General features: G+C 36.9%; 1 protein-coding gene across 2 annotated transcripts in view; it reads right to left on the minus strand.

Moving 5' to 3' along the window:
• The window catches only part of PRKG2 (protein kinase cGMP-dependent 2), a 103,001-nt gene that overhangs the window by 23,157 nt on the left and 57,917 nt on the right, over positions 1-21,927 (minus strand). For both annotated transcript variants that reach the window (XM_058547354.1, XM_058547352.1), the window contains exons 12-14: positions 20,159-20,295; positions 17,803-17,892; positions 15,309-15,450 (exon numbers count right to left, since the gene is read on the minus strand). In XM_058547354.1, coding sequence (XP_058403337.1) covers positions 15,309-15,450; positions 17,803-17,892; positions 20,159-20,295 — 369 coding nt within the window. The remainder of the gene's footprint in view (positions 1-15,308; positions 15,451-17,802; positions 17,893-20,158; positions 20,296-21,927) is intronic.

Consider the following 21,927-nt stretch of genomic DNA (forward strand, 5'->3'; position numbering starts at 1 on the left):
ATTTCCTTCCACAGCGGCTGTTTAGCATGTATTTTTCATCTCCAATATATACAGATATTCTTTTAATAAAATTGCCCTCTATCTCCTTCAAGTAAACAGACACACAAGCTATACCTGGGCTTCAACATGCACATTTTAATAGCTTCACTACGCATGGACTATCTCAATAATATGGCAACAATCTTGGTTAAAAAACTAAATAAGGCTAACATATCAAAATAAGCCCTCACCTAAAAAAGCATGAGTTACCGAACTATAAAATCTAGCCCTCACTTATTTATTCAAATATTAATATTTAAAATCTTCATTTCACCTTAAATAAATCTTTTAGAAATCTGCCTTTCTACTAATGTTTTTTAGTATTTATCACACAACAGCAAGCATTTCTTTATTAGAAAAAGGAAATTTAAACAACCTTATTTGAAGTAGGCTTTTACTGTTTTATCTACACAGAATGACTCAAAGATTATATCTAAGAGATGGCTGGGGATACTATGAAATTAAAATTTGTAACCAGCTGAGATTAGCATTTCTACTTATTCCTTAGAGAAAGAACCAATATGAAAATACTAATGTTATAAAGACTGAAATTTAAGAGACAAGAAAACAATGCTCATAACTGCATTTATATGAATGAATATATGGAAATATTATATTTTGTTGTCTTATAACAGCTTTTTGACTCATTTTTTTCATTGCATTTGTTTTCCTTTTAAAGATGACTTAAAGTTCATTAAACATTTAGAAGAGTTTTTCTAGCTCTGAAAGTGGTAAGTTTTAATTTGGTTTTGCTTTTGTAATATTCATATATTGGCCCAAAGAGATGGCAAAAATTCTATTAAGATTTATGAAAACTTACTACTTTCTTTATCTCCTTTGATCTTATGAACTTTAGTCTAATTCATTTGGTCAGAGGAAATTGACACTTGGCCCTATCCAAAGTCATGTGCCTAGTACAGAAGACCCCAGATCTTCTGACGTCAAGTTCTGTGTATTTTCTAGAAAAATTCACACTACCTCTGTCTTGTACCACCATGGATATTACCTCGAAGCCTCAGTCTTTTTTTAACTCTATCTATCCTAGGCAACAGAAATGTAAGTTCCTTCTTTTATTCATTCAATGAATATTTATTGAATACCACTATGACCAAGCACCAGGATACAGACAAAGCCCCTCTCTTCTTAGAGCTTACATTGAAGAGAATGAGGAGAACAAGCAAAAAAATATAACATCATACATAATAACACCAGATAGTGACATATGCTATGAAGAAACATAAGGCAGAGATCAGCATGAATGGTACTTTAAATAGAGTGATCAGGAAAAGTCCCTTGAAGTAGCATTTGAGCAGAAATCTGAGTGAAATAAGAAAGAGAGCTCTGTAAATATCTGAGCCAGAGTGATTCTGCCAGTGGAAGAGCTGGCGCAAAGGCCTTTGGGAACATGCGTGGTATGTTCAAGGAAGGAAAGAAGGCCACTGTGGCTAGGCCACAGTGCGTGAGGGGAAGAGAGGCAGGAAGTGAAGGCAGATTATGTAGTGGTCTGGTAAGCCACAGAAAGAACTTCAGATTTTTTTTTCTAAGAGGCCATTGGAGATTAAGAGAAGGGGTATGCATGGTTCGACTAATGTTTTAAAGGGATCATTCTAGAAAGAAAATAGCCCCCCCCCCGTTTCTTTTTAAACTCTACTGGCAAAACTGAGCTTTCAAGAATCATCTCTGGAGAAGCCTCACACAGGTTAAATTCTCAGTATTAAAGACAGCTTACATTATGCTGAAAGCTTAAAAACATTGTCTCCAAAGATTTTAATAAACTATAAGGCTTTCAGATGCTTCTAAATCTGCAGTGATGATTGCATCATTCAGAAATAGAAAAATTAGCATTGTGGCTTGCTGGAGCTGGTGTCCAGTAAGTATTAGCTTTTTCCCAGAAGTTTCTCTCTGGGTCAGTGAATTTGTCAGATATTGGTTCTCTTGGTCACATAAAAAATGGATATAAAATGACCAGTCTCATTAAGCCAGATGATTCATGGAGACATAAAATTCCAAAAAAATATTTATGTGGCATTTCTAGGGCACTTTCTTTGCCCAAGTCTAGACAAGGGTAAAATGGAATCTGTTTATCCTGTCTACCAACAACCAAAGATGATTTCATGTCCTTGTGATACTAACGTCCTTCCACTGAAACAGGCAACCGTGGACGGCTTCCACTGGGTGGAAGGGAGAGTGCGAGAGGCTAACGTTTGGGATGGATGAGTCTTTCATAGCAACGCCCTTTCTTCATGGGGGTGCGGTGATGCACCTGAAACACTTAGAGTGTTTAGTAGAAAGTAGGCAAGATGAAGAGGAGCTTTGTATATATAAGAACAAACTGAGAAAACTGTTGGAAGCTCATGTCATATGCCACCATCTCTTTGAAGCCTTCCTTGAATTTACAGAACCAATTCCTTTCTCCTATGAGGTTCTTTAACACTGTTTATATTCCATGATTACATCCCATATGGCAGCATCGTCTAGTTGTGTGTGAATAAATGAGGAGAGGCACTATATCCTATTTGTCTTGTACCCCCTACAGCATTTATAATACAGCAGGTGTTCAACACGTTTGATGAAAAAATCTGAATGAAGAGATAACTGTTAACACCAGTTTCAATAAGATACATATACATGTATATGTATATGTATAATCTTCACAACAACTTTGTGAGCTAGGGACTATTGTTCCAATGTTAAAGATGAGAAAATTAAAGTTTAAGAAGGTCATGGATACTTGAGGTAAGTAAGACTTGAACCAGGTTTCAAAGGGAACCTTCCCATTATAGGTCAATTGATGAGGAAGTGAAAGATTTTAAGGGAAAAGAAGGAACATATGTTAGGCATATTGGTGGGAAAAGCTAAACTGTCACTTACTAAGTACAGCTAATAATGGTCTGGCAAAAACAAATATAGTTGGAGCCGATGATTACTTTTAGTTTTCAAGTTAGGAAATACTTGATACATATAAAATAATGTGACATATATGCAAGTTATAAAGCATGAGAATAAAAACACCCCTGTACCCACCACCAATTTAATAATTAGAACCAATGCGGAAGCCCTATGTGCTCCTCCCAGAGTGTCCTCCTGCCCACTGCCAAGAGGTCACCATCACCCTGACTTTTGTGTTTATCATTTGCTTGCATTCATTTCTAATTTTATCATATATCTAATAACTTTAAATAACATATAGTTCTCATTTTAAAAAATTTTAGATAAATCTTATCATATCTATTCTTGGGCAAATTGCCTTTTTTTACTTAAAATCATATTTGTAAATTTAATCCTTACTGTAGTACATTTATTTTCACTGCTGTCATACACCATTGGATTAACATGCCATGATTTTTTCTGTCCATTATGCTCTTGATGGACATTTGTCTAGTATCTAATTGTGTGCGATCACAAAAATGCTTCTGTTAACATCATTTTTCATGTTACCTAGTGAACATGTGTAAGAGGGTAGAATTTCTGGGTCAAAGATGTGATATCTTCAACTTCACTACCTATTATCAAATTATTTTCCGTAGGGATTGTACTATATTACCACCCCTTTCACCAGCAGCAGTGTATAAGAGTTCCTATTGCTCGCCTTCAGAAATGTCCTGGCCATTCTTGGCCCTTGGTGAGTCTATATAAACTTTAGAATCAGCTTGTCAAGCTTCATGAAAAGCTCTGCTGGAATTCCACTGGAAGTGTATCAAATCTGTAGATCATTCTGGAGACTACTGATATCTTTAGAATGTTGAGTCTTCCTATTTTTAAACCTAGTACATCTTTCTTAGTTAGGGTGATGCTAGCTAGTGCAACAAACATACCCAAGAAAGTATAAAAGCTTAAACTCTACATTAATTTATTTCCTCACATAATGGGTTTCCCTCAGCAGCAGGAGGATCTCCTCCAAGCACTGGTTCAGGGACACAGTTTCCTTCCACCTTATGGCTTTGCCAACTTCAAATCTGCTCTGTTTATTGGCCACAAGCTGGAAAGTCTGCACAGAGATCACCTGCACAGATCACTATCAGCCCAGGTCTGACAGTGGTGCCCAGCATGGCAGCTCACATTTCACTAGCTAGAATTGCGCCATATGGTTACACTACCCACAAAGAAGCCTGGGCTATGTTGTCTAGCTTTGTTCTCAGAAGAAAAGGGAGTGAGCCTATTAATTTAGGTCTTTTTAATGTCTTTAATAGGCCTAATATTACCGATTAATGTAGGTCTTTTAATATCTTTTGATAAATTTGTGTAAGTTTCTCAATAAAGAAGCAAACAACACATCAGTGGTTACCAGAGGCAAACGGGGGTGAGACAAGGGCGAAATGTTGGTAAAGGAGGTCAATTATGTGGCGATGGATGGAAACTAGACTTTTGGTGGTGAGCACGCTGTAGTATATACAGATGTCGAATTATAATGTTGTACACCTGAAACTTATATAGTGTTATAAAATGTTCCCGCAATAAAAAATAAATTAAATTAAAATTAAAATAAATAAATAAAAGAAAAGCAAAAGCGGAGGAAATAAAATTAAAAAAAAAAATTCAAGTCAACTTTCTGGCTGCAGGGAAACATCAGAGATGCCACAGCAAAATCAGAAGTGCGAATGATATAAGTTAATTTAAGTAGGGAAAACAAACGGAGATGTAGCACAAGTCAGGTAATTCCCACTGCCTGACTGTGCTAGGGAGCATCAAACCTCTGACATTACCATCTGATACTACATGCACAACACACGAAAACCCTTCTTACTAATTTTTAATCGATTTTTAAGTCAACTTGATTACAGTATAAATTACAATAAAATGCACCCATTTTAAATGCAAAAAAAAGTTTCTCAATAAAGCTCCACATTTTTGTTAATTTATTCCTAGATACATTATATTTTTATTTATATTATATAAATATATGTATTATATTTTTATTTTTTGTAAATGGCATTTGTATTCCAATTTATCAACTATATTTCTGATATTTAAAAAATACACTGAGTTCTCGTATTATTAATTTTACACCAGCAACCATACTAAACTCTCTACTTAATTTTAATAATTGGTTGTTACATTCTGAATTTCTATAGAGTTAATCATATCACATGGGAAAATAGGTTTTGCTGTTTACATTCCAATCTTTCTTTTAATTTTATTTATATCTTACTGTATTGGGTAGAACCTCCAGTAAAATATTGAATAGAAGTGCTTATACCGCTTTTGAGAGCATACTTCTAATGTCTCATCATTATTTACAGTGTTTGCTCCAAATTTTTTTAGGTACCTGTCATTGGGTTAATAAAACTTATTTCTACTTCTGGTTTGCTAAGAGATTTTATTATAACTGAATGTAGACACGTATCAAATTTTCTGTTCATTTATTGAGGTGATTATATAATTGTTTTTCTTTTTTAATGTATTAAGGTGGTGACTTGGTTTAGTAAAATTTTTAATGTTAAACTATGCTTGCATTCCTGATATATATCTAACCTTGTTATGATGCATTGTTATAATATGTATTCATTGCAGTATTCAGTTTGCTAATATTTTGCTTATGATTTTTGCACTAAACTTACGAGTGAGATTGGACATTAATTTGCCTTCCTTAGGAGTTTCCTTTGGAGAATCAAGTTTATACTAACGTCACAGAATAAGATGGAAATTTTATCTTTTACTGTTTTCTGAAAGAATTTGCATAAGATTAATATAAATCCTTGGAGTAAATTCTCTGGCTTTGGTGTGCTAGGGACTGAATGTGTCCCTCCAAAATTCCTATGTTGAAGCTCTAACCCCAATGTGATAATATTTGGAGGCGTGGCCTTTGGGAGATGATTAGGTCTGAGGGTAAAGCCCTCAAGAATGGGATTAGTGCCCTTACAAAAAGAGACACAAGAAGAATGATCTCTCTCTCTCTGCCAATGTGAGGACACAGCAAGAAGACAGCTGTCTGCAAACTAGGAAGAGAGCTCTGCAAACCAGGAAGAGAGCTCTCACCAGAACTTGACTACATATATATATATAAATACATATATAAATATATATGTAAATATACACTACATATATATAAATAGATATATATTTCAAATATAGGAGTAGAGTTGCCCAAGTACTTTCGAATCCATGTAAATCTTTGCTTTAACTGTAATTACGTTCATTTGTAATAGTATTTACCTGTACCTCTTCTCTTTTTCTTTTGATCTGTATTTCCACAGTTTGTTAATTTTATTAGTCTTTTCAAAATATCAACCCTTGGCTCCAGATCTCTTTTATTTTATATTTTATTAATTCATGTTCTTAAATTTATTTTTTTTCTTCTCTTTTCTTTGGTTTTATTTTGTTTCCCCCTTTTCCATCTGCTTAAGTTGGATGCTTAGCTCATTAATGTTTAATCTTTCTTGCTTCCTAGTTGAAACATTTAAGGCTATAAGCGTTACTCTCACTATCATTTTAGTTGCAACCCACACGTGTTGATGTGTAGTATTCTCTATTGTGCAACTCTGTTTTATAATATTCACTAAAATTTCTCCTTCAATGATCCTTGAGTTATTTGAAATATCCTTAAAATTCCAATGAGAAGAGTTATGACTTTTGTTAGTGGTTTTGTTACTGATTTCTACCTTAAATACATTAATATCAGTGAACAAAACCCTTATGTTTCTATTTGGGGAGTGAGGAGGATGCTGCCTCCTTGACCTTTCCTCCATTCTTATATGCTCAGCACAGTTTCTGCCATCTTGGGGCTATCAGTGAGGGGCAGATAGAGCATAAAGAAGCGGGTAACAATATCAATATATAATATGTTTTACATTGTATTTTCTTATATAATACTCAATAAGCAAGATTAAGTTGCTTTGTTACCACATGAGGTGTGTTACTCACATGAGTCAATAGCACAATCATATAGAATGTTTATTGATGTGACAGTTGAGATTTATTGGATTACAACCAAGTTTTCTCCTGAGTAACCCCAAGAAGGCTAGCTACTATATAAATTCTGCTTGGGTTGAGAACAAGGTGGATTTTTCTTTAAACTCTTTAAGTACTGCCCTACATCTTAATGTTGTCCTTGATTCATTCATGATAACCAGAAGAAAGACTCTTAACCATTACTACCTTCATCAGATCTCCTTGGCCTTGAAAATGGAGAAAGATTTAGGAAATAATTGGATGGGCAGGTGAGAGATAGTGATGTGAAAGTCTTCATGGTCCTTTAATAATATCTGCTAATCCTTAATCTCCACCCAGTGTCTTTCCTGATGGAGACAGCTTGGACCACATGAAGTCCATTTAGGAACAAATCAGGCTGGCAATCTCAATCATGAATTGGGGAAGAAGTGCAGAACGAGGTCTTCATCCCTCACTACAAACTCATCCTGTATAATTATCACAGAAGGGCATAACTCTACAGCCTCTGGAGAGACACTGAAAATCCAGACCTTTCTCTTACTTAGGTCTTTTTCCCAGGCTTTCACTGGTTGTTCTTTGCTGGAAAAAACACCTTTCCTTACTTGTTATCCTTAGATATCTGATCCCTCAGAGATATGGCCAAGAAATGATGAAGAAAGAAGAAAATACCACTTATCAAAATTTGTAGAATGAGGCCAAGGTCATCCCTTTAAGGAGTTTTTCATCCTCAAAGACTTGGTGTCCAAGGCTGGTCTGGCCAGTGTCCATCACCCAGATGTGCATTCCTTCTGCGCTGTAACCACGCATCCCCCCCGCCCCCACCTCTACTACAATTCCCTCAGAAACCCTCAGTGGAAGCAGCTCCGCCGGCTGCCAGCTGACAGCGCAACTGCTATTTTTGATATGTGCTGCAACTTGCTTAATGGCCCAGTATATGATCAAATTTTATTAATGTGTATTCTCCAACTATTGGGAACAATATTCTATAAGCTTATTAGATCAAGTTTATTAATTGTGTTGCACACATCTTCTAAAGCTTTAGTGACTTTTGGTCTGGATGGTCTATCAATTTCTGAGAGGTGTATTACAATTTCCTACAGTTGTTCATTTCTCCATACTAGTTCTGTCAAATTCTGCTTCTTATTTTTGAAGCATTTTAGTAGGTAAATAAAAGATCAGGATTTTTCTATCATCTTGGTCTCTTTATCTCTAGTAATACTTCTTCCCTGATACCAACATAATGAAACCTGCATTTAACTTTGTTGAATATTTCTCAGACATATCTTTTTCTATCCTTTTAATTTCAATCTTTCTGCATCCTCATATTTTAGGTCTGTCTCTTGTAAACATCATATAACTGATTTTTATTTTTTAAATCTATTTGACAATCACTGTTTTTTATCTGGGGTGTTATCTATTTACATATGTGAGATTTCTTTCTACTCTCAATTTGTGCTTTCTCTTTGATTGTTCTCTAGGTTTCCTTTTTCTCCTTTGCTGCCTTATCTTAAAATGACTGACATTTTCTCCTACTTTAATTCTAATTACACCTAACTCAGTTTACATGCTGCTGCTATTCAATTATTTAGCATTTTCTCATTTTTAACATTATAGAGTAGAATGATAATTACATTATATCATAATTTTATAAGATTTAACAACATGTTTACCATTTTTCTATGGTCACCACTCCCTGTTGCATCTCTGACCCTTCATCAGGGATCATTTTTCACCTCCCTTAAGCACATCCTTTGTATGTAGGTGGTAAGCACCCTTTATCTTTGTTTCAAAATGCCTTTATTTCACCCTTCTTGAAAGACAGTTTCCCTGGATTTGTAATTCAAGTTGTCAGTTATTTTCTCTCAGAAATTTTAACATATTATTCCACTGCATTCTGGCTTCCATTGTAGGTATAGAGATGTCGATTGAAAGCCTAATTCTTATTCCCTTATATGTAAACTGTCTTTTCTCTCTGATAGCTTTTAAAACTTTCTTTTTGTTTCTGTTCGGTACTTTTCTACTACAATGGCCAAAACTCAAGATAGCCCCAATGATGCACTCTTCCTGGTATTCAGAGGTGTCCCCTCCCACAATAATCAGAGCTGGCCTTGTGTGGCCAACAGAATACAGTGAGAAGTGACCATATATAACTCTGAGAGTAGGTCTTAAAAGACACTGCAGCTTTTCCTCTGTCTCTTGGATGACTCATTCTTTGAGAAGCCAGCTGTCATGCCATGTGGACATTCAAACCATAAAGAGGTCCACGTGGAAAAGAATTAAGGGTGCCCAACTAATAGCAGCATCAATTTGCCAGCCATATAAGTGAGTCCCCTTGGATCTGGACGGCCCTAGTCAAGGCCAGTCAAGCTTCCATGTGACTGCAGCCCCAGCCAACACGTGACTGAAACCTCATGAGAGACCTTGAGTCACAACCACCCAGCTGAACCACTCCCAAACTCCTGACCCACAGAAACTGTAAGAGGCCATAAATGACTCTTGTTGTTTTAAGCCATTAGATTTTGGAGTGATTTTTTATACAAAGATAGGAACTACAATAAATACAATTTGTCTCAGTTGGGATTTGTTGGGATTCCTTTACCTGATGATTGGTGCTTTTTATAATTTCTGGAAAAGTCTCAGCCATTATTTCTTTAAATACTGTTTCCCTCATTTTCTATATTATTTTTACCTTGGACTCCAATTAAACATTTTAAGATCTTCTCACTCTATTCTCCAAGTTGCCTCAGTTCTCTTATTTTTCACCTATTTGTGTCTCTATGATACATTCTGTGTAAACTACTTAAGTTTATCTTTCAGTTCACTGATTTTATATGTGAATCATCTGCTATTTAATCTACTACATTTTTCAAATTGAAGTATAATTTACAAGCAATAAAATGCACAGATTTTTGGTGTATAGTTCATTGAATTTTGGTGCAGGTTATACTCACATAACCACAACCACCATACGGTCAAGAAATAGACACTCCCCTTATCTCTGAAAGTTCCCTCATGCCTCTTTCCAGCCAAATGCCCCTCCCAGAGGCAACCATTGTATTGATTTCTACCATCTATCCTAGAACGTCAATAAATGTAATCATATAGAAGCCACTCTTTTGTGACTGGCATCTTTTGCCCAACATAGTTTTTGAAATTCACTCACATTGTTGCTTGCAATAATTCACTCCTTTATACTGCTGAGCAGAATTCCATTGCTGAATGGACTACTATATGTTTATACAGTCAGTTGGTGATGGGTATTTGGGCTGTTTCGGATTTGGGGCTTTTAGGAATAAAGCTGTTATAAACATTCTTGCCCAAGATTTTTGAAGACATGATTTCAATTTTCCTGGATAAATACCAAGGAGTGGAACATCTACCAGGGAGTGAATTTCTTGTCATAGAATAGGAGTATGTTTGACTCTGTGAGAAACTGACAAACTATTCTTCAAATGGTTTACAATTTTCCTTTCCCACTAGAAATTTAGGAGAATGATCTCACCAACATGTCGTATCGGCAATCTTTTAAATCACGGTCATTGTAGTGGGTGTGAAACGGTATCTTTTTGTGGTTTTAATTTGTATTTCCTTGATGACTACTGATACGGCTTATTGATTGATCATTCCTATGTCTTCTTTTGTGAAGTGATTTTTCAAGATCTTTGACTATTTTTTTCATAACTGGGTTGTCTTTTTATTATTGAGCTGTAGGAGTTCTTTATATACTTCAGGATACATTCAAGTCCTTTGTCATATAAATATATATTACAAATATTTTCTCCCAGTCTATGGCATGACCATTCATTTTCTTAACAATGTATAACAGATCAGAAGTTATACATATAACTTCTGTTTACACATATAAGATGTATAAATGATCAGAAGTTTTTAATTTTGATGAAATCCAATTATTATAGACTGCATGTATGTGTCCCACCAAAATTCATATGTTGAAATCCCAATCCCCAGTGTGATGGTATTTGGAGGTAGGGCCTTTGGGAGGTAATTAGGTCATGAGGGTAACGCCCTCATGAGGGGATTAGTGCCCTTATAAGAAGAGACAGGAGAGCACTTTCCCTCTCTCTCCCTCCTTCTCTGTCTCTCCATTTCTCCCATAGGAAGAAGTGAGAAGGCAGCTGTCTACAAGCTGGCAAGTGAGCCCTGATCAGATACCAGATCTACCAGCACCTTGATCTTGGACTTCCCAGCCTCCAAAACTGTGAGAAATAAATGTTTGTTGTTTAAGCCACCCAGTCTACCATATTTTTGTTATAGCAGCCTGAACTTTTTAAGATTACTGCTATTTGTGTTCTAAGAAATTTCTGCCTACCCCAGGTTGTGAAGATATTTCCCAACATTTTTACTTCTGGATGCTTTATAGGTCTATGATCCATCTTGAATTAATTTTTGTATATAGTGTGAGTTGGGAGTCAAGTTCTTTTTTTTCCCCACAATCGCATACCCAGTTGTGTCAGCAACGCAGTTGAGAAGACCAGCCTTTCTCCTTTTGCTGAAAATCAGTTGACTGCATACGTCTATTTCTGGACTTTATTCTGTTAGATTAAGGTATTTGTCTATCCTTACACCATTATCACACTGCCTTGATTACTGTAGCTACCAGATATCATAAATTTCTCAATTTTCTTCTTCTCTTTTCAAAGTGGTTATTAACTCTTCTAAACACTGTGTTTCTGTGTAAATTTTAGAATAAATGTCTGTTTCTAAAAATGTGGCTGCTTCAATTTTTATTGCAATAACCTTATATCTGTAGATCAATTTGGAGAGAATGGACATCTTATCAAATATTGAGTTATCCAATCTATAAACATAGCATAGCTTACCATTAGTTATTTTTTCTCAGTGATATTTTGTGATTTTCAATGTAGAGGTTTTACACATTAGATTTAATCAAATTTATTTTATAATTTTTGATGTTATTATAAATGATATTTTTAGTTTATTTATAAATATTTATGGTTAGTATATAAAAATAGAATTTTTACTGGTATATTGATTTTGTACCTGTAATAAGGCTTAATTTACTTATTCTCTCTAGTAATTTTCTGATAGATTCTTTAGGCTTTTGAATATAAACAATTATGTTGTCTGCAAATAAAGACAGGTAAGTTTTTCCTTTCTGATCTCTGGCTGTTCATTTCATTTCCTTGGTTTATTTCATTTGCTAAGACCTCTGCTACAATAAAAAAGTGATAAGAGAAAAATTCTCGCCTTGTTCACAATTTAATGGAAAAATGTTCAATATTTCACTGGTAAGTATGATGTTAACTAAAGGTTTACCCCACATGCCTTATACAATAAGGAGTATCCTGAAATGAACAGCTGTAAACAGCTGTATCAATGTGGATTTTTCACCCAGCGTGGTTCCCTTTTTCCAAGGTTTGAATGTCTATTTTTTGTTGCTCTCCAATGGCTTCACACATTTTTATACATACATTATAATTAATCTCAGTAAGAAGTATAGCCCAATGCAAGCTACTCCACTATTTTTTTTCGTGAGGAAGATTAGCTCTGAGCTAACATCCATTGCCAATCCTCCTCTTTTTGCTGAGGAGGATTGGCCCTGGGCTGACATCCGTGCCCATCTTCCTCTACTTTATATGTAGGATGTCACCACAGTGTGGCTTGATAAGCAGTGTGTAGGTCTATGCCCGGGATCTGAACTGGTGAACCCCAGGCTGCCGAAGCAGAGCGTGCGAAATTAACCACTACGCCACCAGGCTGGCCCCCAAGCTACTCCACTATTAATGAAAACTTCCACTGAATATTTAATTTCAATTATGTTCTTAATTTCTTTTTTTTTTTTTGAGGAAGATTTGCCCTGAGCTAACATCTGTTGCCAATCCTCCTCTTTTTTACTGAGGAAGATGGGTCCTGGGCTAACACCTGTGCCCATCTTCCTCTACTTTATATGGGACACCGCCACAGCATGGCTCGATGAGCAGTGCATAGGTCCGCACCCAGGACCCAAACCTGCGAACCCCAGGCTGCTGAAGCAGAGTGCATGAACTTAACTGCTGCACCACCGGGCTGGCCCCAATTTCTTAACAGAAGTTTTACTCGGTAGTTTTTTTTCTAAGCCTGTTAGATCTTTTTTGAGAGTCTTTGTTCCTTTCTCATTTGTTATTCCCTCTCTTATTTTAAAAAGGCATTAGATGTATTTATTTTACATTCTGTATCTGATTAATACATGAGGTATTTACATGCCTCCCACATAATGCTCATGGTACTTTTTTTTTCCTCATACTTTTTTTAAATTATTTTTTCAAATGTGAACTCATGTTCCCTGGAACTTTATCTCTGGGAATTCTTTGCATCCTGAGTTGAGAGTACATTTTCCAGAGAGAATATACATTGATTCTTGGAAACCTGGGCATGCTACCAAGATGGTTCCATTTTCATTTAAATTCTTGTTTGGGTTTTTTCACCCTTGAAGACTTGGCACCCAACCTCCATGAAGACCAGCCCATGGCCAAGAATGCTTAGAAGAGACTCTTTTGTTCCTCTACCAACTCAATAATGAGAAAAGCATGTTTTCTTAGATGTATTCTGTCTTTATAATATTAGATATTTTTCCTTGTTTTCTGTTTCTCTGAGAGCGTAATCTGTGTGATTCCTGGCTCTGGGCAATGTTCTCTGTCAACGTCCCACCCTGCCCAGGTCCAAAACTTGGTCTCCTGTTCCCAGAGAGTGCAGCTACTAAAATCAAACCTCTAGGCCACCTAGGCTTGCTGGGTGCCCACAAGACAGCAGCTTCAGTGTTTGAGTTCCACCCTACACTATTGCTCGAGCTTGGTTCCCCACCTCACAGGAATCCCAATGCTGCCTTAGAAACTCAGCCATGCATGTAATACTGCTTTTCATGTTCCATCCGGTATTTTTAGACATACTGTAGTGAGAGAATTTCAGTGCATCTAGTTTGATATATAGCAAGAAATGGAAATATTCAACATTCACTTTTTAATCTCTAAAGGCTTTAGTTATTACTATTTATTTAGCTAATTGACAAAAGAGTTAGCTAATGGGTAACAATGGCTAATAGGAGGGATATTTATTGACCTCTATGCCTAAAAATACTGAATATAGAATTTGATTTTTTAAAAACAGCTAAGAAAAGAGGAATGAATGTAATGGATAGTCTCCATCTTTCATCAAGGTTTTACTTCTAGAATATTCCAAAAGCTTTCCCTAAAGAGCTGTAAAAGGCATAGCAAATGAAGGAATTGTAAAGAAGAGTGATTGAGGCCTTGTGTCAGTACCTCATCAGTTCTCAAAGCTGTCTTTCATGGATAAAATAAAGCTTGAATGGATCAAAATGTTTCCTGGAAGTTAGCCAGATTTCACATGAAAGGACTTATTTTGCTCCTTTACTATAGAGAGAAACCGCTTAGCAATTCCACATAATAAATTTAATTCCTAACACTAAATTACACACTGTAACATGTAGATGATAAAACCTATTTCATCAATTGTTAAATATATGAATTGCAAAATGTTTAGCATAGTAGCTTTACACATAGTAAACTGCTCATTAAATGGTAGCTATTATTATTTCCATATAAAAGTTCTGATGTGAGAAACTTTTAATATCTTTGTAAATGTTAAGTTTAGAGATGGTTTAATGACCTTGAAGTACTGACGGAAGGGACTCAGAAAAACTCAGCCTGGGTTTCCCATCCTGATGGAGTTCCCTCCTGAGGCCCAAAGGGCCTGGGTTTCTCCTCAGTTTTGACTGCCCAGTTCTCTTATAGTTTTGCACTGAAAGCAGTTTATGTGACTGGGAGCATCTTTTTTCTGTGGTGTGACATGCAAGGGGATGCATGTTAGGCATTTGAGGATTACAAAGATGGATAGCAAGGAGTCTCTGTCCTCAAGGAGTCTATAGTCTCATGGTGTGATTCTCAACCCCGGTTGTACTTTCGAATCGCCTAGAAAGGTTTCAAAAAAATAACTAACATGCACATGTGTATCTTTTCTCCGTACATAGACAGTGGACATCAGGGGGCAGGAGCCATACAATCTTCTTTCCTTGTTCCTTATAGCCAATCCCTATATGTAGCAGGAATTGATTAAAACCTACTTAAAATTATTAAACAAAACTACTAACAAAGTCCAGTTTTAAAGGCACACTATTATGAGAATCCTTAGTAGGAGTCACAAATATGGTTGAAATATTAAATTCCTAGGCCCAAAAGAATGTGCTTGTAACGCTGCTCCCTGTGTTAATTGTGCCAATTTCAAAGGCCACATCTCCCAAAGTGAAAATAACAGGTGTACCAAAAGTAAAAGAAAATTGCAATTATAACACAACTTTGTGTTTAGAAATATCTCATATGATACTTAAGTTATAGAATTTGTCTTACCAATTTAAGATAACCCTCAGCATCTAGAATTAAGTTTTCTGGTTTCAGGTCTCTGTAGATAATACCCAGTCGATGCAGGTAATCAAATGCTTCTGTCACACAAGCAACACAGAACTTGGAGGTGGCTTCATCAAAGCTGCCTCTGCAATGAAATCATTTTCCTCTTAATACTCTAGACACACATCGTTGTTGTCTGTTCTAGGTGTCAGTTATTATTTTGGTAAATTGATGCAATATAAACGTTTTGTAGGGCATCAACACTAACAAGTATTAAAGCTGCCAATGAATTAGACTGCTGATGATACAGAAACTGAGGGGCATACTTGATGCAAACAAGACCTACTTCACTAAAATTAAAATGTCTATCTCCAAAAAAATTGTTCCTGGAAACCACATTTGAACATATAAAACAGAAAGATAAAAAAACAAGACTTTTTTCAGACATCTATGGCAAACTCTGGAGAAAATGCAACTATTTCAATGCAGAGCTTGACCTAGACTTCTGTAATTGATTGCTGGACTCAACAATGACTCAAGGGATCATTTTCATTTCTGTTTGTATAGCATGTAACAATAACCCATGTAGAAACGGGGTCATAACTCTTTCCTGTTTGGTGCACCTTGATGATATTAGAGTCGCCCTGGGTCAGCACTGTGAGCAGGTTTACATACTGAATTATTAAAATGTGGTGGTGATTTGCTGCACGGTATAATAGAAGGATGTGGCTCTGGAGTAAGAGAAACTGGCTTGACTCCTGCATATTCCACTCACTGTGTCCTTGGGCAAGTTGTTTAGCTGTTCTAAGCCTCAGATCCCTATCTGTAAAACGGGTTTACTACTTCCTTAACAAGGTTGTTTTGAGGATCAGGCACAGTGTCTAACAGGTGGTAGGAATTCCCATTTCTAAATAGATTTGGATTTTCTAAATTGATTTGCCTGTTGAAGCAAAGATGGAAGATGCAAATGCTTTTGCAGGTATCACACAAGTCTCCTCACTTTTCCAGGTTTTCCCCATTCAGATCCATCTAACAATATGTTCCTAACACAACAGTCATCTCTAGTCAGATGCTCAAAGGTCTCTTATTACCTAGGTCTGTGATTCTCGACCATGAATGCACATTAGAATTGCCTGAGAGGCAGTTAAAAAATCATTTACTGGAGGGCTTGCCCGGTGGCATAGCGGTTAAGTTCACGTGCTCCGCTTTGGCGGCCAGGGGTTCGCTGGTTCAGATCCCAGGCGTGGACCTACGCACCACTCATTAAGCCATGCTGTGGCGGCATCCCATGTACAAAATAGAGGAAGATGGGCACAGATGTTAGCTCAGGGCTAATCTTCCTCAGCAAAAAGAGGAAGATTGGCAACGGATGTTAACTTAGGGCCAATCTTCCTCAAAAAAAATAAATAAAATCATTTACTGGACCCCATCACACATGAACCAAATCATAACCTCTGGCATTAGAGTTACTTGTAGTTTGTAAAAGCTACCCATGTGATTGTAACGTGAAGGCAGGGTTGAGAACCACTGGCCTATGTAATACCGTCTAAATGTTTGGCCTGTCATTATCCTCCACAACCGAGTGCAAACTCACCTTCCCATCTCCTCTTCTGTTGGCCCTGTCTTCTACTCAAATTCTGCTGTTAATCATCCACCAAGAGACTTAATCCTATTCCAGCTTTTCTGCCGTATCTTATATCAGTTTTCCTTCCTCTCTACCTTTACAAATTTTGGTCATCTTTAGAGTTTCATTCAAGTCCTTCTTCTAAAATCATGTTTTTCTATCTTTCCTCTCCTCTGAGCTGACTATCTACAACATTCATCTGGCACTTAATTACAAATTTCTAACTTCTTTGTCATATTTAGTTTTCACATTAAATAATGAAATGTTTCAAAATTGCATATTACATTATCTCCCCAAATAAAATCTAAACTCACTGGAGGAAAAGTTTATACTGTTTACTCTCTTGGTTAGAAAAGCTTACATTGTCTAGAAAACCCCCACACTGTCCACTATGGAGCCTTATACTAGGTGGTGCTCAGCAAAAATCTGGTTTTGATTGTGTGGAAATCACCCCTTTTGTAAAACTGAATCTTTGCAGACATCTTACTCTGCTTCTCAGTGAGGGCTTCACCACTCCCCACATCTTTCTTCATCTCCCTTCTAGAGATTTAGAATCACTATCATCTGGGTTTATACCCACTCTGTCTCATACTAACCATGCGATCATGGATAGTTCACACTCTCTCCAGGCCGGGGATTCTTTAATCCCTAATACGGGAATGGCAATGACTGCCTTACAGGGTGCCTATTACGTGATTATGATGTTAGTTAAGAAAATATCACTATTATTACTTTATTTTATCAGGTGCTAATATTTTCTTAGATCATTTCTTAATGACTTTCTTTTTATCTCTTTAAATGATCATGAATATAGCATCCTTTAGACCAGATGTGAGTAGACAAAAGTTATTGTTTATAATTCATTTTCATTACCTGTCCCTTAATATACTCCATAGCTCCCCACCTAAGCAGGCCTCCAGAAGCATGTATACGTATTTATTATCCTTGAAAGTACGATATAACCTGTGAAGACAAATAAAAACATGGTTATTATTAGAAATCTAGTTTTAAAACCTCTTTAAAGTTGCTTAAGAGCATCATCAATAACGTTTTGAACAATGGTCCTCATCTCTTTCCAAACATCCTCCAGCTACACTGGGTTTCTCACTGAATACTCTGATCTTTCCTCCTGCCTCGCTTTTGCTCATGTTGGCCCCTTTACTTGGACTGCGCTCCCTCTACCCACAGGCTGACCTTCTTAATCTCAGTTTCACTGTAGAAGTGTTATCTACTCCTCAAGGCCAAACTCAGGGGCCACTTTCCTAATAGCAGCTCATTACCCCACCTACCAAATATGGCCTCTCCTTCCTCCAAACACCCAGAGACCTCTGCATATATCTCTTTTAAGATCTGCCTTGTATAACAGTTATTCATGCTTTACATCCTCTCATTGGTCTTAGGAAACAGACTCTGAGACAGAGATTTGTAAGCAGTAAGTTTAGTGAAGAGGGCACTTGGGAACCACACTCACGGGGGAGGAGAGAAGCAGACCTGGGCAAAGGGAGAACTGGGCTATGATCTAGTTTCAACAAAAGCCTCAGCTTCAAGGAGCTCTGCCATCATTGAATGCAGGATGTACCTGGAGAGAGAGTATGATCCTGGGCAAGGTGGATCTCTTCACCTTAGAGTAATAGGCAGACCGGGACTGAATTAGAGTCCTCAGTTGGCAACACTCCCAGAAGCTGGGGGAATGACAGCCTCAGTCCTGATGTGGGACCCGGGCAGGGTACCATGTTTCAACACTGAGTGAAAGTAGTTTCTGGGTCTTAATCAAGATACCCCCTTTTCTCCCTAGCACCATGCCCAGGCTACAGTTGACAGTAGAGCAGCCATATCATGTACAGACAGCAGAAGTAATCTAGTAAAGTGGTTCAGTGTGGGCTCTGGAACCAAGCTGCCTACGCCTGAACTGCTGATCAGCCGTTTACTAGCTATGCAACCTCAGTTTTCTTATTTGTTCTTGTTCAATGAGGATAATAACATCTACCTCACTGCTCTCTTGTGAAGATCAAACGAATATACATATTCATTTGATTATATATTGAGTATATATGATTGATATATATTATTTATATATTAATATATTTTATATATCTATATATACAATATATATAAAATAAATATAAATATAAAATATTTTTAAATAAACAAATATATTACATATGTGAGATATATATATTTTGTTAGAAGAGTGCCTGGCAATGTTAATTTCTCAACAAATGTTGTCATTAATATTTATTCTTAATATTATTATTGTCCTACTATATGCCAGGCACTTTGCAAAGAGCTGGAAATGAGAAAATGAATAAAACCTAATCTATGCCCTGCAGCTGTTCATGATAGTTTGTTAATGAATTATTGATTTAAAAAAAAAGGGGGAGGCATTCTGAGAACATAGTTAATACAAAGATAATTGGATGACACTACTGCCAGCATTGCCTGGGTTCAGACTTCTTTTTTAATCTTGGAAAAAAATGGGTCTGGGAATATGGATAGGCAGGAAGAGTCTCTCAAGGCATTTGATCAAAAAGTATAAATTCTACTCATTATAGGAGCACTTTACATAATCCAGAAATCACTAAAACTATGCTCTGGGGCATTAAGACATATATGAAAATAGATATTTCAACTGGGCGACACCACTAACCATGAAATCACAAGTAAAGAGAGCCACGGCATAGAATAACATATTTCTCTTTCAAACTCTGGTGATAGCTACAGAAAGAACAGTAACTAGTAGGAGGTGGATCTTTGGGCATCTAGGCACTGCTAGGACCACGGTCTGTTGCTCCTTGGCAGCCTACATGCACCCAAATGCCACTTCTTGCAGAAATTCAACAGCAGCACACTCCTTGAGGGGTTTCAAATGAATTCTTGCTTCGCAAATTCTGCATTAGGTCTGGATTAAACAATCAGTTCAAATTATTCCACAATAATTTTATATTCTCTCTCTCTCTCCCTCTCTGTCTCTCTCTGTCTCTCTCTCTCTCTCACACACACACACACACACACACACACACACACATACACGCCTTCTTGAGATTTACTCAAGAATAAAAAAATCTGGACTCTGGACTCCAGATCTCAAATTTCTAACATTTTATGTATTGTTGCTGTGACTAGGATGGAGAATTCAGAGTGGGGCCTCCTCTTCTTCTTCTGTCCTCTTGTAAGGAAATACTCAAGAGAGCCTCAAACCCTAAATTCTGGGCACCAAATGCACACTTACTTCACAATGAAGGGAGAACACAGCTCTTCCAAAATCCTCTTTTCTGAGTAGACATGCTCCTGCTGCTTAGTGTCAACTATGTGCCTCTTCTTTATACACTTCATAGCAAAAGCAACATTCTCATTTTTTACCTTAACCTATGTAAAAAGAGAAAGATCCTTCAAAATTAACTTACTAGGAAAGATTTACAAGATCTACACAAAATATGTTAACTAATGAGAGTTAAAATTCTTTCACATTTAAATAGTAAGTAAGCTTTTAACCACTTATCCCTCTGGGAACTGGGTTCTTTTCAGTTATACACACTCCCCTTTCATTGTAATTTCTAAAAGAGCGCACATATCTGCAACACGGTTCTAAAATGTTGGTATTGAAACAAGAAAAAAAACTCTAGATAGAAGATTTAATGTTTAGAAATCTATTCAGTTTTGAGTGTGTGACATTAAAAACTTTGACCAGAATTGCCAAAAATTATTTTTTCTTTATATTCACTTCTTTGATTTTCAAAACAAAACATCAAATCAAGATCCATATCTGCACTATCCAATATGATAGCCACTAGTCACATGAGGTTAATTTTAAATTAATTACAATTAAAAATTCAGTTCCTCAGTTGCACTAGCCACATTGCAAAAGCTCACCAGCAACATCTAGCTAGTGGCTACCCTATTGGACAGCGGAGATATAGAAACATTTCCATCAGCGCAGAAAGTTCTATTGGTAAACCACTGCTCTAGATGGACAACTAAAATTTTCCCTTAAAAGGAAATGAAAGGGCCGGCCCGGTGGCTTAGCGGTTAGGTGCGCGCACTCCGCTGCTGGCGGCCCGGGTTCGGATCCTGGGCGCGCACCAACGCACCACTTCTCTGGCCATGCTGAGGCCGCATCCCACATACAGCACCTAGAAGGATGTGCAACTATCACGTACAACTATCTACTGGGGCTTTGGAGGGGAAGGAAAAAAAGGAGGAGGATTGGCAACAGATGTTAGCTCAGAGGCCGTCTTCCTCAGTAAAATGAGGAGGATTAGCACGGATGTTAGCTCAGGGCTGATCTTCCTCACAAAAAAAAAAAAAAGAAATAAAAAATTTTAGTAGGTATTTATTTAGATAGGCTTAAAACTCCACAAATGGACAATATTTGACAAGCAATGAAATTGTGCCAAAATGGTTGCACCCCATATTTTGCTCACATTTGCCATTAGTGCCGCCTACGACTTTTAAATCAATGGTGGAATTATTGTTTCAATTATTATTATCTAACTATATAAAAAACAGAACTCAGCATTGTTAATTCAATTTTTTTGCCAAGATCTTTGGTGAAAAATACCACTGCAGATGGACATTGCCCTTATCTCTCCATATGGCAGAAGAAACATTACACATACTCTTTGGCCTATTGAGAAATCGTTTCCTCTCCCCTCACCCATCAGAGATAAGTATTGACTGAGTGTAAAGTGTACTATCCAGAGTTTCCTGGAAGCAATTCAGATCTGCTCGTGCCCAGGGCCATCCAGCAGACGGAGGTGTCAGCATAGTTCCCGGAGCCTAATGTACAGTGAATCATTAAAAATCTGCTGGGCAAAGAAGGGCTTGGTAATTGCCAAGGATTCAGAGCCATCTGTACCCAGTAAGGTCACAAATCTCCATTCTACAGTTTCTTCAGAGAACTTGATCTGAGAGTACCACTCTGCTACTCCTTCGGAGCTGATTATAAAGCTCAGAGAGGTGGTGATATGGAAGATGCAGTCGAAATTAGGCCATAAGTTC

This window comes from Diceros bicornis, chromosome 8 (genome assembly GCF_020826845.1).
Source record: "Diceros bicornis minor isolate mBicDic1 chromosome 8, mDicBic1.mat.cur, whole genome shotgun sequence".
In the NCBI taxonomy this organism is placed as follows: Eukaryota; Metazoa; Chordata; class Mammalia; order Perissodactyla; family Rhinocerotidae; genus Diceros; species Diceros bicornis.